Source organism: Engraulis encrasicolus, chromosome 11 (genome assembly GCF_034702125.1).
Source record: "Engraulis encrasicolus isolate BLACKSEA-1 chromosome 11, IST_EnEncr_1.0, whole genome shotgun sequence".
Lineage (NCBI taxonomy): Eukaryota > Metazoa > Chordata > Actinopteri > Clupeiformes > Engraulidae > Engraulis > Engraulis encrasicolus.
The window spans coordinates 37,047,976-37,064,738 of record NC_085867.1 but is presented as its reverse complement, the minus strand read 5'-3'; the positions used below and the strand labels follow the sequence as shown (position 1 = coordinate 37,064,738).

The window sequence follows — 16,763 nt, the reverse complement described above, 5'->3', positions numbered from 1 at the left end:
GGTGATTCAGTGGTCTAGGAGTGACTAACACTGCAGCAAAGGGGAATAGAGTTTACCTCCCGGAACTCAATCCAGGAGCCTTCTGGGGGGTCTACTACGCGGTCAGAGCCCCAAGTTTGGTACCCTAGTAGGTCAAGGTTTGAGTCTTGATGGGGCAACTCGACTCCCCTTCACTGAACTTCAACAGTGAGTAAAATGTATTTAATTAAGCTTGTTTAACTTCTCACTCTTCGGAGTGCTGTGCAAAGAAATCCATTATCCCCGTGATAAGACCTCAATGATCTTTAAAGAATAGCTACGCTGCTATTATATCAGTGGGGAGCCTGACTTAGAATCTTCCTGTTCGAACAGCATGCAAGTTCACCCGATGATTAAAATGTGCTTAAACATGCTTGATATTTAACCCAGACATCAAGAAAAATGAACAAAAAACTACTGTAATGTCTTGAAAAAGCACCAAGTAATCATCTGTTAATATTCTCAGCAGGAATTAAGCACAAGCTCAACCTGTTGACAATATATCCTTTAAAGCTTTTATTTATGAGGGGAAATAAAATAAAAAATTCCCCCTGCATACTTCTCATCATCGGAAGGGATTGAGCGGAACAAAAAGAGGCAGATGTTGATATTGTGGAAGGACAGGAAGAGAGGCCTTAGACATGTCAAAATAAGAGCGCGCGTAACAAGAACCAGGAGCCAGCCAGGAAACTCAGCGACAAGATGTCTAATGCACATCATCAATCATAACCCTTACCAAAAATTAAACACTGGCACTCCCTTGCCTCTGCTTTTTCCTTTTTTTGTGTGCACGTGTCTGTAAGGGGGCGGTGGGCAAGTATGATGTTTCAGCGTTGAGCATATGATAGGCTTGAGCTTAAAAACACTTGCACTCTATGCCAAGGTTTCGCCTCTATTTTTGATACATACACACGCGCACACGTACACATACACACACACACACGCACGCACACTTTCTCTCTTTCCCTCTCTCTCTCTCTCTGATCTACCATCTGCATATGAATGGAGAGGGAAGGCATTCAAGAGGACCTTCTCTCCCCTGACTAGGCCCTACAGTACTAGTGTGGAGCACTAGTGTGAAGTGGGAAAGAGCAAATTGGCTGAGTGGGCGAGAGGGACATCAACCAGCAACAGCAGCAGCCAGGGTAAGAGCTGGAGCTGGAGCTTCTCATTAGGGCTGCATGATATCAGATAAAAAAAATGATACTGGATAACAGTATGCAATACCTCAATAACAATATTTAAGCAAAATTTAGAAATATAGCAGAGTGTTTTTCTTGTCACTAATTTGTCGGTCTGTGTGTTGGCACGGCTTTGGTCATGGCGAGCTTCTCGCGCATTTGTTGACATTCAGCTAGTGATTGGACAGCACAGAAAATGTTTTACTTGTTATCGATAATGAAGTCATTTTTGCAATATGCTTATCGCCACTCTTGATATCGCAATTTCGATACATTTTCGATATATTGTGCAGCCCTACTTTTCATCTCATCTCCGTGAGCTTTAACGCTGGAGAGCACTGCAGCTTTGTAGAGTGCTCATTAGGCTTCGAGCATAGTCACCTGGCGTAGCGCGGCTCTGTGGAAGACAATGGGGCCTGGGCTCTCGCTCTGCTAGCGGTAGACTAGAGCCAACTTTAATCACTCAAGTGCAGGTGATGGCATTTAGCCGCAGAAGAGAACACGTTAAATTAACGTCCCTGGAGTAACAGGTTTTTCATCACCCAGGTGTCACAGATGAGGGCTCTGATGAGCAGCTGAAGCTAGTCCTATGCACTGGTAGAATTCTGAGTGTGTGGCAATATGTTCGTGTTAGAGGTGCACCGAAGGGCTGAAACCGAAGGGCTGAAACCGAAACCGAATAATAATTAATCACTTGGCCGAATACCGAAACCGAAATCAAATATTACAATTCAGTCAAAAGTGATCAAAAGTTAGTTTTTTCACTATTTTTAAATATTGCTGAAATCTACGGTTTACAATAAATGTTTTGACATGTTTTTGAAAGAAAATAAATGTGTATTTGAAGTCTTCAAATGTTAGAGTAGAACTGAAATGAGTTTAATTAATGCCCATTTTCAATTCATTTTCTATTCGGCCTCCAATTCGGCCGCTCAATTGGCTTTCGGCCGAAAACCGAAGGTGTCTTTTTTTGCGTTTTCGGACGAATATTTTCTGCGGCCAAATTTTCGGTACACCTCTAGTTCGTGTTCAAATAAACAAATGCCATATTCACTGCTCCATTCATTTCTAATGTGTCAGAATGCGTCTGAATGCTAATGACTAGAACAGCACAGGGCAAACCATCATCTCCCTTCTCAATTGACACGTGTAGCTATTGGTTTACAGGGCTGTACATTAAGACCAATTGGTCGCATATTGAGCCTAAAATTTTGACTGTGCGAGAAAGAAAAATAAAACGGGCGCACCTGTACGAGTATGCATTCAACCCTTTCATTCGCATTTTGCTTCTGAGTTCGAGTGCATGATTGTGAGAGCTGCTCATTTTTTCCACAGCCTGTCTGATTGACAGCATCAAACTCCATTGGGAACGCACTTCAAAAAAGACGGTCAATGTTGCTTGAATTCCGTGTTGGCTAAGATTGAGCCATCTCTGCTCCCGTAGCTCAGAAAAAAACAGAATCGCTTCGCACAGATCCCTGGTGGCAACAGTTACAAAGCGCGCATGCCTCATCTCCCAGTCGGATGTTCTGTGCCAACACTTCTTACAGCTTTTCGAAATGGACTGCTGTTTAAAACGTTCAAATGCGGGAGTTTGCATTGCTAACAGGAAACCTCTTGGATCCGATAGTGAAATAGCCACTCGGTTTGCTAGCTCATGTGGTTTAAAGGACGTCGTTGTTTGAGCTGTTTTGGCGTTTCCCAAACCGCTGTCTTCGCAATTACTTCGCAAAAAATGCAATCGCAATCAAAGTAATCAAGTCAAAATATAGTTCGAGGAGCATTCACAAGTAGTGTGCAGTGCGCGCAAATTTAAAGTCTAGTTGGTCCAGTAGCTACCGGTGCTGTAGGCTATCAAAAAGAGCAGCCAACACAGTGAGATAATTTTGCTGCTCCCAGTTTCATTTCACACGGTTCCAACCCATGCGTTTGAGGAAACAAAAACTAGGCTATAATAAAGCCCGTTGGATTAACGTGTTGTAGGCTATGTTTAAGATTTAGTCAATCTAGTTCAGTAAGCATGTGATTTACATGCTTTTAATCACGAAGTTATAGCCTAATAATAATAATAATAACAACAATAATAATAATAGGCCTAATAATAGTAATAGTAATGGGAACTGTGATTTATGGCATATAACAGTGGTTCCCAACACTTTTTGCACTGGGACCATTTTATCCTGAACTTTTGGGGACCACATTTTTTTCACAACCAAAACCATGACTGAGCAAACTTGCTGGCTATAAAAAAAAAACAGTGGATATTTCTGACAGTATAAGACTACATTTTTTTATTTCACACCTAGACATTTCAGGGGAGCCCATTGGAATTCCAGGTGACCCCATACCCCAGTGTTGGGAAAAAAACACTGACATATAGCCTAGGCCATTGTGCATGAAGATGAAGAAACAAGCAATGAGCACAATAAGCACAGTATTTTACATAACACCCCCCCCCCCAATAATAAAAGTGTCACGACATTTTTAGAGTGCTCCTAAATTTGTATCTGTGCTCCTAAAGTTTTATCCGTGCTCCTAAATTTTTTCATTTAGGAGCACCTGTGCTCCTAGTGAAAAAGCTTAACGTACAGCCCTGGTTTAACTCCTTGGTTAAGTTAATGTGATGAGGTCACTTCATAACTTATAACTAATAATAAAAGAGAAAAGCTCTCTAGGGTAGCTCAATTTATAGACCATTTCATGGTACTTAGCTGGCCACTCTCATTCTCTTCTATCCCAACAGTTACCCAGTCAGATTAACAGGGCTGTCAAAAGTGAAAGTAAAAAAAGAAACACACTTTCCTTCCAACGCAGGTAATTTGTCTGGGTGACCAATAGACCTGCATACTTGTCTTATAATAGGATGACTGTTGTGGTGGGTTATTAGCATTGTCCAGTTACACAGTCTATCCACCTCATTAGGTACAATGGAGAAACTGGTGTAACAGCTATGTTACATCATGTGCTAATGTTGTACACCATCAAGTAGAAGGGAGGAGGTGGCCTGCCTTGAAATTCTGTTTGCAGGTGCAGCTATCTCAATGGAAATCACTTGAAAACTATAGAAGAAGCGCAACACTGATACAATTACGGTCAAGGTTTTTATGTGAAAGCTGACGATTCGGTCATGTCTGATGACCGAAACGTCAGCTTTCACATTAAAACCGTGACCGCAATTTGTAGCAGTGTTGTGCTTCTTCTATAATTTTCAAGTGTTGTACATCATGAATTTACTCTTATTTGTTTACTTTTGACACATGTGCACAGATTACAGTCCACCCAGCCCTGTAACCATACTCACCAAGACTCCCTTGATCCATCCGAACTTGACGGAGCCCTTGGCGTCCTGGGCGTCCTTGGCGGCCGACTCGTCCACCGGGGTGAGCTCCTCGCCATTGGCAAAGCCATCCTCAAACGGCTCCTGAGGAGGACAGAGAGAGACACACAATAGACACACGCTTTAGTACAGTGTTTCTCAGCGGGGGTCGCTCTACAGCGCCCCCGGGGGACGTTAGGGAGCCCTAGGGAGGCGTTGAGAAGGAGACAGCTGAGGGGGGTGGAGACACTCACAAATGGGGGGCAATAGTCCATTTTATTTTTTTAATACGAAGGAGGGCATTGCCAGGCTTGGTGATGAGGTCAAGGGGGCATCAGGAGGATTATAATGAAGATCATTGGGAGCGCAAGCTGAGTCCACAGCAATGACAATAGTACCCGAAATAGACCTGAAGTGCAAGTGTTATGCTGATGTTCTGATAACGCCCTAGACTGGAAGGAGTCGTGTGCCTGTGCGCAGGGTGCGACTGAGAGAAGTAAGGCCTTGTTGGAAGGGTATTTTTATTCAACACCCATGGTATGGGTTATCTGATGAGTGCATGCGTATCCTCCCGATCCGACACCCAGAGACAAAAGACATGCTGGTGTGATGAGTCTCCAGACCAGGAGGCCCCCCAACACAGGATGCCTCCCCTCCCGCACGGACACAATGGCGTGACGTCGGCGGCTGCCCATAAACCACATACACACATGGACACACACACACACAGACCTCCAGTCCCCAACCCCAACCCAGACTCATTCTCCTGGCATTCAATGTGTCACTCACAGACGCATCCGTCCTCCTGAAGTCGACTGAGGGGAAGCCCCTTTGAATGAACACCTCCCACACACACACACACACACACACACACACACACCCCTTCCTCTCTCCGTCTGTCTGTCTCCCTCTTTCCCGCCCGCCCGACCGCAGGTTTACAACATCCTGTCCAGTAAAGTCTAACACAAAGACTTCAACAGAAGGCGAACACAAGAGTTGTGGAAGGGGGGGTGGGGTTGGGGTTGGGGGACACGGACGGTTGGCATAATGCCAGTTTCCTGCGTAGTGTATTGTGTACAGTAACTACACAAACTGGGCACTGTACCAAGCAGGTGGTGGGTGGGTGGGCCATCGCATCGATGGCATTGGCATGAGCCGTGTACTGTATGGCTGTGTACTGCTGATTGACCTCAGGGAGCGAGCGAGCCAGCAAGCGAGGGGCATGTTGTTGGGTGAGAATAATTGGATAAAAAGTGACAGCCGGTTCGATGCCAGGCAGGCAGCACGCAGCACAGTGCGAGGAGTTGATCGACATTTAAAAAAAAAAAAGTCAATGGGTGGCATGCTGCCGGGATATGCGCACACATGCTAACACACATACACACACACCCACGACGTACGCACACACGCACGCTCGCACCCACGGATATACGCACAGTCACACGTGCACACGCTCACACACAGTTCAAGGTGTGGAGAGATGTGCAGAGTGGTCACATGAGGGGCGGATCAGGTGAGACGAGGAGGGGGCTAGCGGAGGTGGGAGAGAGGTGAGGTGGAGATGGGGGGGGAGGGGGGTGGATGGGTTTCAGATCCGCACACACACGACCGATAAAGACGATAAGCAGTCCAGTCACAAGGGCCCAGTTCACTTACTTCCCCTCCATCCGCACCCCTTCATTTAGGCTACACTGCATTCCATCAGACAGAGGAGAGCAAGGACGGATGGAGGGATGAGGGAGGGATGGAGGGGGGAAGAGATGAGGAAGAAACTGAAAAGTTTTTTTTTTTTGTTTTTTTTTTTTTTAAAGAGACAAAAAAAATGCATTCCATCACAGACAGAGAACAGCAAGGACAGAGGGAGGAACAGAGGGATGGACAGGAAGGAAAGGAGGGAGAAGAAGTGGAGGGAAGAGAGAGAGAGAGCGAGAGAAGGGCAGGAGTTCATTAGATTTTCACGAGGGGCGTCATTGCTGGGTGTTGACATGGGCCTCTTATCGGACATAAAGATGACCTTGAGGGGGAGGCGGGGGAGGGGTGATATTGATCAGACCAGGCCGCCCAGGCCCAGCGGTGGCAATGGCACTGTCGGGGGCGCGTCGTGTTACAACAAGCTCGATGGACGATCTAGGACACACACACACACACCGACACACACACACACAGCTCTGGCAAGGCCCAAAGTCATGTGAAAGGCCCCCCCCACCCCAATATATACTACAATGTCATAAGGACCCAATCATGACCACCCCCCTCCCTGGGCCCAGAACAACTCACCCCTGTGCCCCCCTACCCTGGTCAGCTTCACTGCGCGCACACACACACACACACACACACACACACACACACACACACACACACACACACACACACACACACACACACACACACACACACACACACACACACGCACACACGCACACGCACACACGCACACACGCACGCACACACGCACGCACACACAGCCCCTGATGCGCGAGTGACTCTCATGCTAGGCCATCATAATCACTTGGGCTACAGCCCAACAACTACATTAATGGGAGCTTAGCAATGAGGCCAAATAGGGATGCAGTGCACTGATGGATGAGTCAATAGAATTTAAAAGTCACAAAACATGGACACTGCAGCTGGTTAGGACCTAAAGGAGTAGTTTATTGCTGATGAATCAAAACCCTTAAGAGGTAGGACGCTACCTTCAGGTTTACTTTCAGTTGGCAACAAAAGGTACCCGTCTGTCTTTCAGATCAGAACGATTGTGCAAAGCAGCATGGGATTTCTCAGGCTAACCTGCATTTCCTCAGGCTAACCTGTCTGTGCAATATTCGGGGGAAATCGAACAGGGTCAGCTGGGGAATCGTGCGAGCTGACATTGAATGACCCAATAACGTTGAAATGGCAATAACAACACACAAAATGGACCGAACTAGTCCCATGTCTGATTTCAGCCCTTACAGCCCTGGCATTGTCAGAAAACGGTAGAATTCACCACCATGCCTAATCAAAAAATATATTTACAGTTTTTTTTTTTTTTAAACAATCCACCTACATACAGAACCATGATCATTACTGTAGTATTGCTGTTTAACGTCTTAAGCCTACTGTTCCACAAAAGATCTAAACGGGCAACTCTGTCCAAACCTCAACACAGCAACAGCGTTTTACTTTTACCTCCCCTGGTTTCAGGCACACCCATCAAAGCCAGCTACTTGTATTCGCTTTGGCACTTTCAGTCCTCCTGTGCAAGCCAAGGGCAAGGCCTCGAGTGTGGAGTCAGAGCATGTTTTATCTGATGGGAGGGCCATCTGTCTGGGAGTTTGAGCGTATCCCACAGTGATACACTCTTGAGATCCCACAATGCAATCTTTTTTTCCTTTCTCACCCCCATATGAGAAAGAGATAAGAAAGCTAGAGACCCTGGTCCTGCTGTGGCCAAACGGTAGGGCACTGGAATACTTCGATTCCAGCCCGGGTCATTTGCCCATCCCTTCCCGTTTCTCTCTGCCCCCACTCATTTCCTGTCTGTCCTTCACTGTCCTCTCAAGAATAAAGGCGAAAAGACCCAAAAAAATACTTTTTTTTTTAAAGAAAAAAACTTCGTGACCCAGCATCAAACCCCCTGTGCCCTGTGCCTTAACCCAATGTGATAACCTTGGACCTACATGTGGAGTTCACTGTGGCTAAGATCTGCACAGCACAACACTACACTACTTTACTACACAATGGTGGAAGGATGCATTGCCCTGTGTCGTAACCCATGCGATAAACTCGGATTTGCCTACAGAGTTCACAGCTACCCCACCACACCACAACACTACACCACACACACTCACACAGGCTACTATGGGTGGCAGGTCGCATTGCATTCACCTGTCCAGCAGCATGTGATGAAAGAGGAGACGGTCGTGACCAAATCTTCTTAATGGGAGAGCTGCGGCGCATCAACAATGGGAGCCATGAATTATAAAAGAAGGGCCACCTTTTGGCATGCCAGTCAGTGCCACACTACCAGTAGGCACGCTGGCTTGGCTTGGCTTGGCTGGGTGCTCGGTTATGTCACAGGAAATCGATGCAGACGGCTGTAGCTCTGGCATTGGTCCTGGTTGCTGCTGTTGCAGCTGCCGGACGTGCCCCGACGTGCTGCAACATTATCTGGCAGCAAGGCGATTTCTAGGAAACTTTCCGGAGTATCTTCTTGACAAAATACAATCACTACTGTTTTCAGGCCGACCAGAATGGCGCCGGTGCTGGTGGCCGTTCAGCACTAAATTGCTTATCTACGAACCACACACTTTCATACTGGGCTCTGAACTTTTCCACACGTGTTGTCCGATGTGCTGATCCAAGTTGTCTTGATGAAAGTGTAGTAGAGATTAACAGTCCAAACACAATCATATGGTATTTGGTCCTTGCCCTAGAAACCTTGCTCAAAAAAGCTGGTCTGTGCGTCATAACCATCTATTAATTACTGTAAATAAATGCATCATATAGGCAGGGACTCATGAGGTACACAGAAGCATTTTGCCATCTTAAACCTGTGCATGAGGAAGACATAACGAGCAAAATGAAGGGTGCCGGCAGCACCATGATGATAATATGCCATTGCAGCAGAGTGTCGCTACGGTGACACAGGCATGAGATTGTGATTACTATGGGATGCAAATGATGGGGTGGTCAGTAAGAGGGCACTGGGATGGCGGCTACTGTGGCTGTTGGCTATTGTAAGCGTGCGAACACAGCACAGAGCACAGCGATTAGATGCATGAATAATAAAGATGTATGATCTGATCCTGCTGGCTGGATACTACAATAGTGTGTGTGTGTGTGTGTGTGTGTGTGTGTGTGTGTGTGTGTGTGTGTGTGTGTGTGTGTGTGTGTGTGTGTGTGTGTGTGTGTGTGTGTGGATCGTCACCTGGTCCATCTGTCGCAGGGCTCCCTGCGTTCACGCTCTCTTTCCATCGCTCCCTTTCTTTCTTTAACTTCTTTCTCTCATTCAGTTTCTCTCTCCCGTTCCCGTTCTATACTCCCTACTTCCACTACTTTTCTTGCTGATTCGCTATCTCCCATTCTTCCTTCCTAACCTTGCCCTTCCCCATGCCTTGACAGTCCCATCACCTCCATGACCACTTAGAAAGCTCCCAAAGCCCTCGCTGAATGAGAGGGAGAGAGAGAGAGAGAGAGAGAGAGAGAGAGAGAGAGAGAGAGAGAGAGAGAGAGAGAGAGAGAGAGAGAGAGAGAGAGAGAGAGAGAGAGAGAGAGAGAGAGAGCAGCATTGTTGAAGAAAGAGCAGCATTGTTGGGACCCGAGTCCTGTCAACACCTGGCCCCTGGGGAGGAGGAGGAGAGGAGAGGAGAGGAGAGATGAGGAGAGATGAGGAGGAGGGAGAGGAGACGAGAGATGTGGAGGCAAGAGGGAAAAGCCAGGTAAGGAAGGGGTGGGTGGCGAACAGAACAGGCCATGTGACAGGGCGGTAGTTGGTGACATGTTGACAATGGGGAGGTGAAGGTGAATGGGACTGATGGGACAGGAACACAGGTAGCCTATTAGCCAGAACGGAAAGCACAGAGCGGTCAAGGACACTACAGCTTTCATCATGGCCCCCTGAAGTTGCACGGCATAGCTGCATGAAGTTGCATGGCATATTTGTGTGTACATGGAAGGCTATAATGTATGTTAAATATATGAAATCAACTTTATATAATTTCATAACATGAATGTATACAGTACAGTAAATGGGGTGTTTGTACAGAACTGGCGCCAAATACACTTCTGATTCTGATGTTTACTGAGCCACTTCAAACATGAGCGTTTGCCAACAAAAGTAAGGACTAGAGCTCACATCCTCCACATACAATATACTATAGAGGTCCATGATCATCTACAGCCCATTTTACATCAGACAGCTCATCAGGAAGTCCACAGAGGCGGGCGGACAGGAGAGGGGGAGAGGGGGAGAGAGAGAGAGAGAGAGAGAGAGAGAGACAGAGAGAGAGAGAGAGAGAGAGAGAGAGACAGAGAGAGACAGAGAGAGAGAGAGAGAGAGAGAGAGAGAGAGAGAAAGAGAGAGAGAGAGAGAGAGAGAGAGAGAGAGAGAGAGAGAGAGAGAGACAGAGACAGAGACAGAGACAGGAAGGGAGCATCATTAAGTCGGGTGTAAACAATACGCGGCCTCTCAGCATGGGGGCAAACCAGTGGGACTTCAGGAAGTGAGTCACACGCTACCTCACCTCCACCAAACGAACAAACCAACGGCCGCCCGGCCACCCGCCATCACTCGACCTTCGCTTGCGGCCATGACTCAGGTCCCCGTCCCCCTCCTCTTAGGGACATCCTCAGGGAGGAGTAAGTGTGACAGCACTGGACTGGAGTGGAAAAGTAATCTATTGTTATCAGAGGCTTGTCTTGATAGGCGAGTACATTTAGGGTTTAACCCCAAAAAAATTGATACAAAAGGTTTTTTTATGGATTCTAGTACTATTGGACCTGCTAAATGACATACTAAAAATCTAGTAAAATCTGACTTTGGGAAATGAGTTTTTTCAACATGGCTGCCATAGGCTTATTATAAGGGTCAAGAGACACTCCAGGTGAATAGGCCAAAAAATTTAGCTTGCCGATATCACCATGAAACTTAATCCAGTGATTACTCACATATTTGTGAGAAAAAAATGTACTGCAAGTTTTCTGAAATGTTATGTTTTAATATGGTAATTGGACTATATCTAATTAAATATGCATTAAATTTAAAAATGCAAAACCTCAAAATCTGAAAAAGCCAAGCTCAAAATTACTCTTTTATTTTGTTTCTAGTAAGCCAGAAGATATCTTCAGAAGAGATTATGGACATCTCTTTTTGTTTTGTAGTAAATCTAAAAATCTTTGTGCAGACACACCAGCTAGCATTTTTTTTTCAAAACATGATTATTTAACATCTCTCTTAGATAAATAATTGAGTTTTATGTGTCCCAAGTTCTTCCAGACATTCTTTGAGTCTGGTGGTATCATTCTTAGCATGTATCAAGGGCAAGGTCAGCTGTCCTCAAATCATAGCCTCTCCACAGAGGTGTCCTAAGGGCTGGTGCTGGGACTCCTATTTGCTATGTACACCACATCACTGGGCCATGTTATCTGTTCTCACAGCTTCTCATACTACTGTTACACCGATGAAGCACAGTTACTTTGTGCCAGATGACTCCACGGTCACACACATTTCCGCTTGCCTCTCTGAACTATCCACAAGTATGAAGGAATGCAACCTTCAGTTGAGCCTCGCCCAAATGCACTGCTGGTGATCCCAGCCAAAGATTTAGGTTGCCATGATATCGAGCTCAATATGGATTCTGCTACTGTTGCCTCAAATAAGGCCACAAGAAATCTAGGTGTCATTGTTGATGACCATCTATCATTCTCTGACCACATAGCCTCAGTTTCCCAGTCATGTCCTCTTTTTCATGCCCTAATTGAATACAAGGCCCTGACCCTTGCCTATGAAGCTACAACAGGCCCTATTCTGGCTTACCCGAAAGCTATGCTAAAGCCCTATGTCCTTTCAGGACATTGTCTGTCTCCAGTACCAACCGTTTCACCTTACCCTCTACTTACACATGTAGTGGCTCCTGTCTATTCAGTTCAGCTGCTGAAAGACCCAAAATACCTAGTGACACCATGATTCATCACTGATGATGTGCCCTGACAAACAGCACATGGATATTATCATAGCAGTAGTGTCTTTTTCCACCCAACAGCACTCCAAACAAACAGATCCTGAAAACATGTTAGTTCATGCCAATGTAATTATCATGTAGTAACCTTTATTTTTAAAAACTTTGATCTTGAAAATGACACCTTTCCTGAAGTCAGATTTTCCTAGATTTTTAGTATGTTATTAAGGACACTTAGAGGTAACAAAATCAGTTGAAAAACCTTTTGTATCAATTTTTTTGGGGTTAGGTCTTTTTTTTGCATAGATGTACTCGACTATGATACCATCACGACCACGCGGTGGGCGGAACAGAGCAAATCACTCTTACTAATTCACTCTTACTAATGAGGAGGGGAGGGTTGTCAAGAGGGAAGATCTTTGAGGGGAAATTAAAATGAAATGAAATGAAATGGGGGAGGACGGAGAAATGTGGGGATGGATACACACACACGCCTTCTGGACAGTTACACTTGTGTGCTTGTTTCACTCTGGCCACTGGCAGTAAATATACAATCTGCAAATTATACAAGTGAGCGTGAAGTGAGAAAATCTCTCTTTTTTGAACATGTCTTACTGTTTACACATGCTGAGACTATTGGCAACTGTATGTTGAAATTCTATGGTGTGGTTGTGGTTCAAGGGTTATTAAGGTAAAACCAATTGAAAAAGGAAAAAAGCTTGTCTACAGAGACATTACTGATGGTTGTTTGAACAAGAAAATCCAAACAACGACGACACTAACAATAAAAACGGCTACCTGTTTTCAAGTATTGACATCCTGCACTTAACTGTCAAAATAAATCTCACTAATTGGTTGGGTCGTTCTGGTCAAGCAATCATGAGGTCATTCTGTGCTCGTAATACATCTGCAGGCTTACATATTAACCCCGTCTGTAACTTTCTCCTTTTGTCCCAATTACATATCAACACTATGCCACGAGTGTGCTGAGTGGATTATCATTGATCAGAAAACAAAATAAAAACTGACAACCACCATTCAGGGCTGTGATTGTTTGTCTTTTGTTACTAAGCGACTCCCGAAATAGGATGACTGGACGGGAGGAAGGGATGTTTTCCTGTGTGTACTTAGAAAAAGAGTGAGAGGCTATTATGGTGTGCTGAGCTGAGGGAGCTTGTCTCGCATCAATGCACTCTTAACAGGACACACAACTGCTAACATCCAAGGGGGAAAACATCTCGACAGAGCATTCAGTCACATGCTGAAATGTGTTGATGTGGTAGTCCAGCGTACTTAAAAGAAGCGTGAGTGAGTGGCTATTACGGTAACTGCGCTGAGCGGAGGGAGCTCGTCTCGCACCACTGCTAACGCTCTAAACAGGACACACAACTGCTAACATCTAAACAGAGCTTGCCAATGCGAACTTCTAAAAACAAGGCGCACCACTGGTACCATCTAAATAGAGCAGTCAGTCACATGTTGATATGTGTTGATGTGTTACTGCTGTCCAGTGAGTTGCCAAGAGCTGCCCGGCTCAATCCCTCTGGCAGGCAGGCAGGCAGCACGCGAAAAGGTCCGGCCTAAAAAAGGAGACTACACAGGACAGACTGCACTTCACGCTAGCTAGTGAGCAGCACGGCACGCTTCACTTTGCCTGCCCAGCCCCATGGATCTATATTTAATCGCTGTGATTTGCTTAATTACGCTAAATGATTCACGGCTTAGAAAACACTTGCTAGAAGAAGCAAAGAAGCAAGCAAGCCAGATTCTTGAGTACAGCGGTACAGTGTAGTGCAGTGCAGTAACTCAGGTTAACAGAATAAATCCGTTATTCCAGGTTATCACTTTGTATTCTTGCACGGAAACAATATTCAACGGGTGCTGCACGGAGGAAAAGCTTTCTATTAATAAAGCAGGTGATGAATGGGGAGGGCTGAGGGAACAAGTGGTGCCTTATGAATAGAATTCACACAGGAGAGGAGCGGGAGTAATACGCAGGGTCGCAAACTGGGTCGCATGACAAATACTTTAAATCTTCAGTTCGCTTATGTGCTTACATTATTGACTGTTGTATATAATTTGGCATCTCATCAGCACAAGGTTACATGTTCTGTGGCTGACAATAAGCCACAGCCTATGCTATGGGACAAACAATTTGTTGACAAATATCTTGTACGCATGGTAAGCTATTTTGTGGTGAAAAATGTACTGTTTCTTCCAGTTGTTCTGGGTCATGGATAACTGCACTTTATGCCAACACAGCCGTTAAAGTTTATGGTGTTTGTGCCGACTTAGTTTTAAACCCCATGTTGTTGACAAGAGTGGTGGCTTGTCACACTCAACAACCCCTCACAGGTAGTGTCACCTCCCACTTACTTTGGAAATTACGGTGAATAACTCCGAGCTCAAACCCCATCACACAGGGACTGTACAGGTGTCAATCCCGGGCCGGTTCAAAGCCTGGCCACACTTCCTTCCGTCCATCACAGGTGACTTCTCTGAGTAGCTGATCTTGTAGCTGATATACCCATTTGACAGCTCAAAACCTCCAGGTGATTCACATATATTAAATGACATTTGAGCAAAGGTGTTTTTGTTGTCGCTTTTTTATTTGGGAATATGGTTTTGACATCTCAGCCTGTGAGAGGCGCATTGCATGCAGCTGATTCAGAGTGGATTGGATCAAATTTGAGACACGTTGTTGTGTCGTTTTCTTCTTCTACTTGTTTTTTTTAACACCTCTGGCTATGAGAGGCACTTGATTCTTCTCTGCCCTCATCAGCAGCAACCTCACGGCCTCTGCCCCCCTCCCCCTCCCTGTGCACCCTCACTCCGTTCCCTCCACTCAGCTTCTGCACCCCCTCACGTCGTGAGTGAGCCGACTTATTTTAGGAGCCGCTCAAGGAGAAAATATCAGAGGATTATGTCCGAACTCCCCGGGGGCAAAACAGCTCTGTTCAAAACGGTTGCCAACTCTGAGAAAATTGCTGTGCCGTGAGCTCATGAGTAATCCAAGAGAGAAGAGAGAGAAAAAAAAACAAATGTATTGACTGGTAGAATGTGTAAGACTATCCGAGACGTTGTGTCAGTCAAATATATTTCGTGAGGGGTATTGTATGAACATCAGAATGGGAAAAGTTGTAGGATATTTGCCAAAAAGTTTAGTTGAGTCATTAAATAGGTTCAAAATCAGCATGGAGACGCCACATTTACATGACTGCCCTCTCTGTCCATAGAAAAAGCCAAAGGGGTTTCTACCCTAAGTTTATCTCATATATGAGGGTTTTACAGTTCTCAGAAGCTGGTTCGGCAACATAAAACAAAGAGTGATCAAAGCTTCCATCTCTGGTACTACAAAAGGGTCAAATCATCTCTGCTCTTGCATGACTGCCAAACCATTGTCCTTAATGTGACTAAATTGAGCGTGTGGTATGTTAATTTGCCTTCTCCGAGGACTATTCTTCCCCTAAAGAATGAGATGCAAACCTACCGTTGGGGTTGTGAAGCCCCCCCTGCGAGTTTGCCAATGAATTTAACAGGCCGGCCTGTACAGGGGAAGGAATGCGACCTCGGAGAGGGACCACCACCATGCTTTAGAACTCATGTGTCGGCAATCTCGGCACGGCAGCAACGTATGCATGTGTGGGGTGGTGTGGTGTGTCTACTACACATCCACTTTCTTTACATGGACATGTAGGTCAGACATACCAGTGCGCGACTTGTCAAATCTCTGCCAAGTGGTGTGTTAAGCTTTCCAAAACACTAAGGATGGGGGGGGGGGTTCCAGAGCAAACAGTTTAATATTTGAAATAGGCTTACATGATTTTTTTTAAAAGTCAGTATTATATCAGTTGCAGCCTAACCTTGTAGCAGATCATGGCACCTTTTTTAATAGCTGCAAAGGGAAGAGATCTTTTATTCCACGAAAAGCAAATAGGTGCGAGTTTAACATCTCCCCCCAGCACTGGAGTGTGTCCATGTGTCACCGGCCCTCGTGAAATTCACAGCTTCGGCCTACATTTCGAAGACGGGCCAGCCGCACTTCGTTCGCAGCCACAACACAAGGGTCGACTTATCACCACAATCCAACTCCGCACCCCGTGTCACGGTGTAGCACACAAATGACAAACGTGTGCGTGTCTGTGTGTGTGTGTGTGTGTGTGTGTGTGTGTGTGTGTGTGTGTGCGTGCGTGCGTGCTGTTAGCTGCTTCAGTGGCCTAACACATGCCTGCGAGCAGTGAGCCACTCACACATGATGACATACTCTGCAGTTTACAGATTGTTGTCGTCTGGGCCTGCCCGCAAATCCTGTGTCTTTGTCTGTATCTGTGTCTGATTGGTCTGCAGCACCGCCTGATCAGGTCGAGGGAAAATAAATGCACGGCCAAGTTACTATGTTGGCTATTTTTATTGGACTGATGGCATGTAAAATCGTAAATAGTGGGAGTAAAGAAACAGCATGATCCACATGATCCTGTGTCCTCAGTCAAGTCAAACTGACTGTCAAAATTGTACTGCACACAACAACACAATCAGCTCACCATAGTAATTGACAGTGCACATATTTCTGCCTTGATCTAGACATTGGAT

The 16,763-nt window shown here is 45.6% G+C and overlaps 1 protein-coding gene across 1 annotated transcript in view; it reads right to left on the bottom strand.

Annotated features, from left to right (window-relative positions):
* Positions 1-16,763, bottom strand: part of slc12a2 (solute carrier family 12 member 2) — a 102,964-nt gene that overhangs the window by 65,463 nt on the left and 20,738 nt on the right. The window contains exon 2 of the mRNA XM_063210534.1: positions 4,501-4,620. Within this exon, the coding sequence (XP_063066604.1) occupies positions 4,501-4,620 (120 nt within the window). The remainder of the gene's footprint in view (positions 1-4,500; positions 4,621-16,763) is intronic.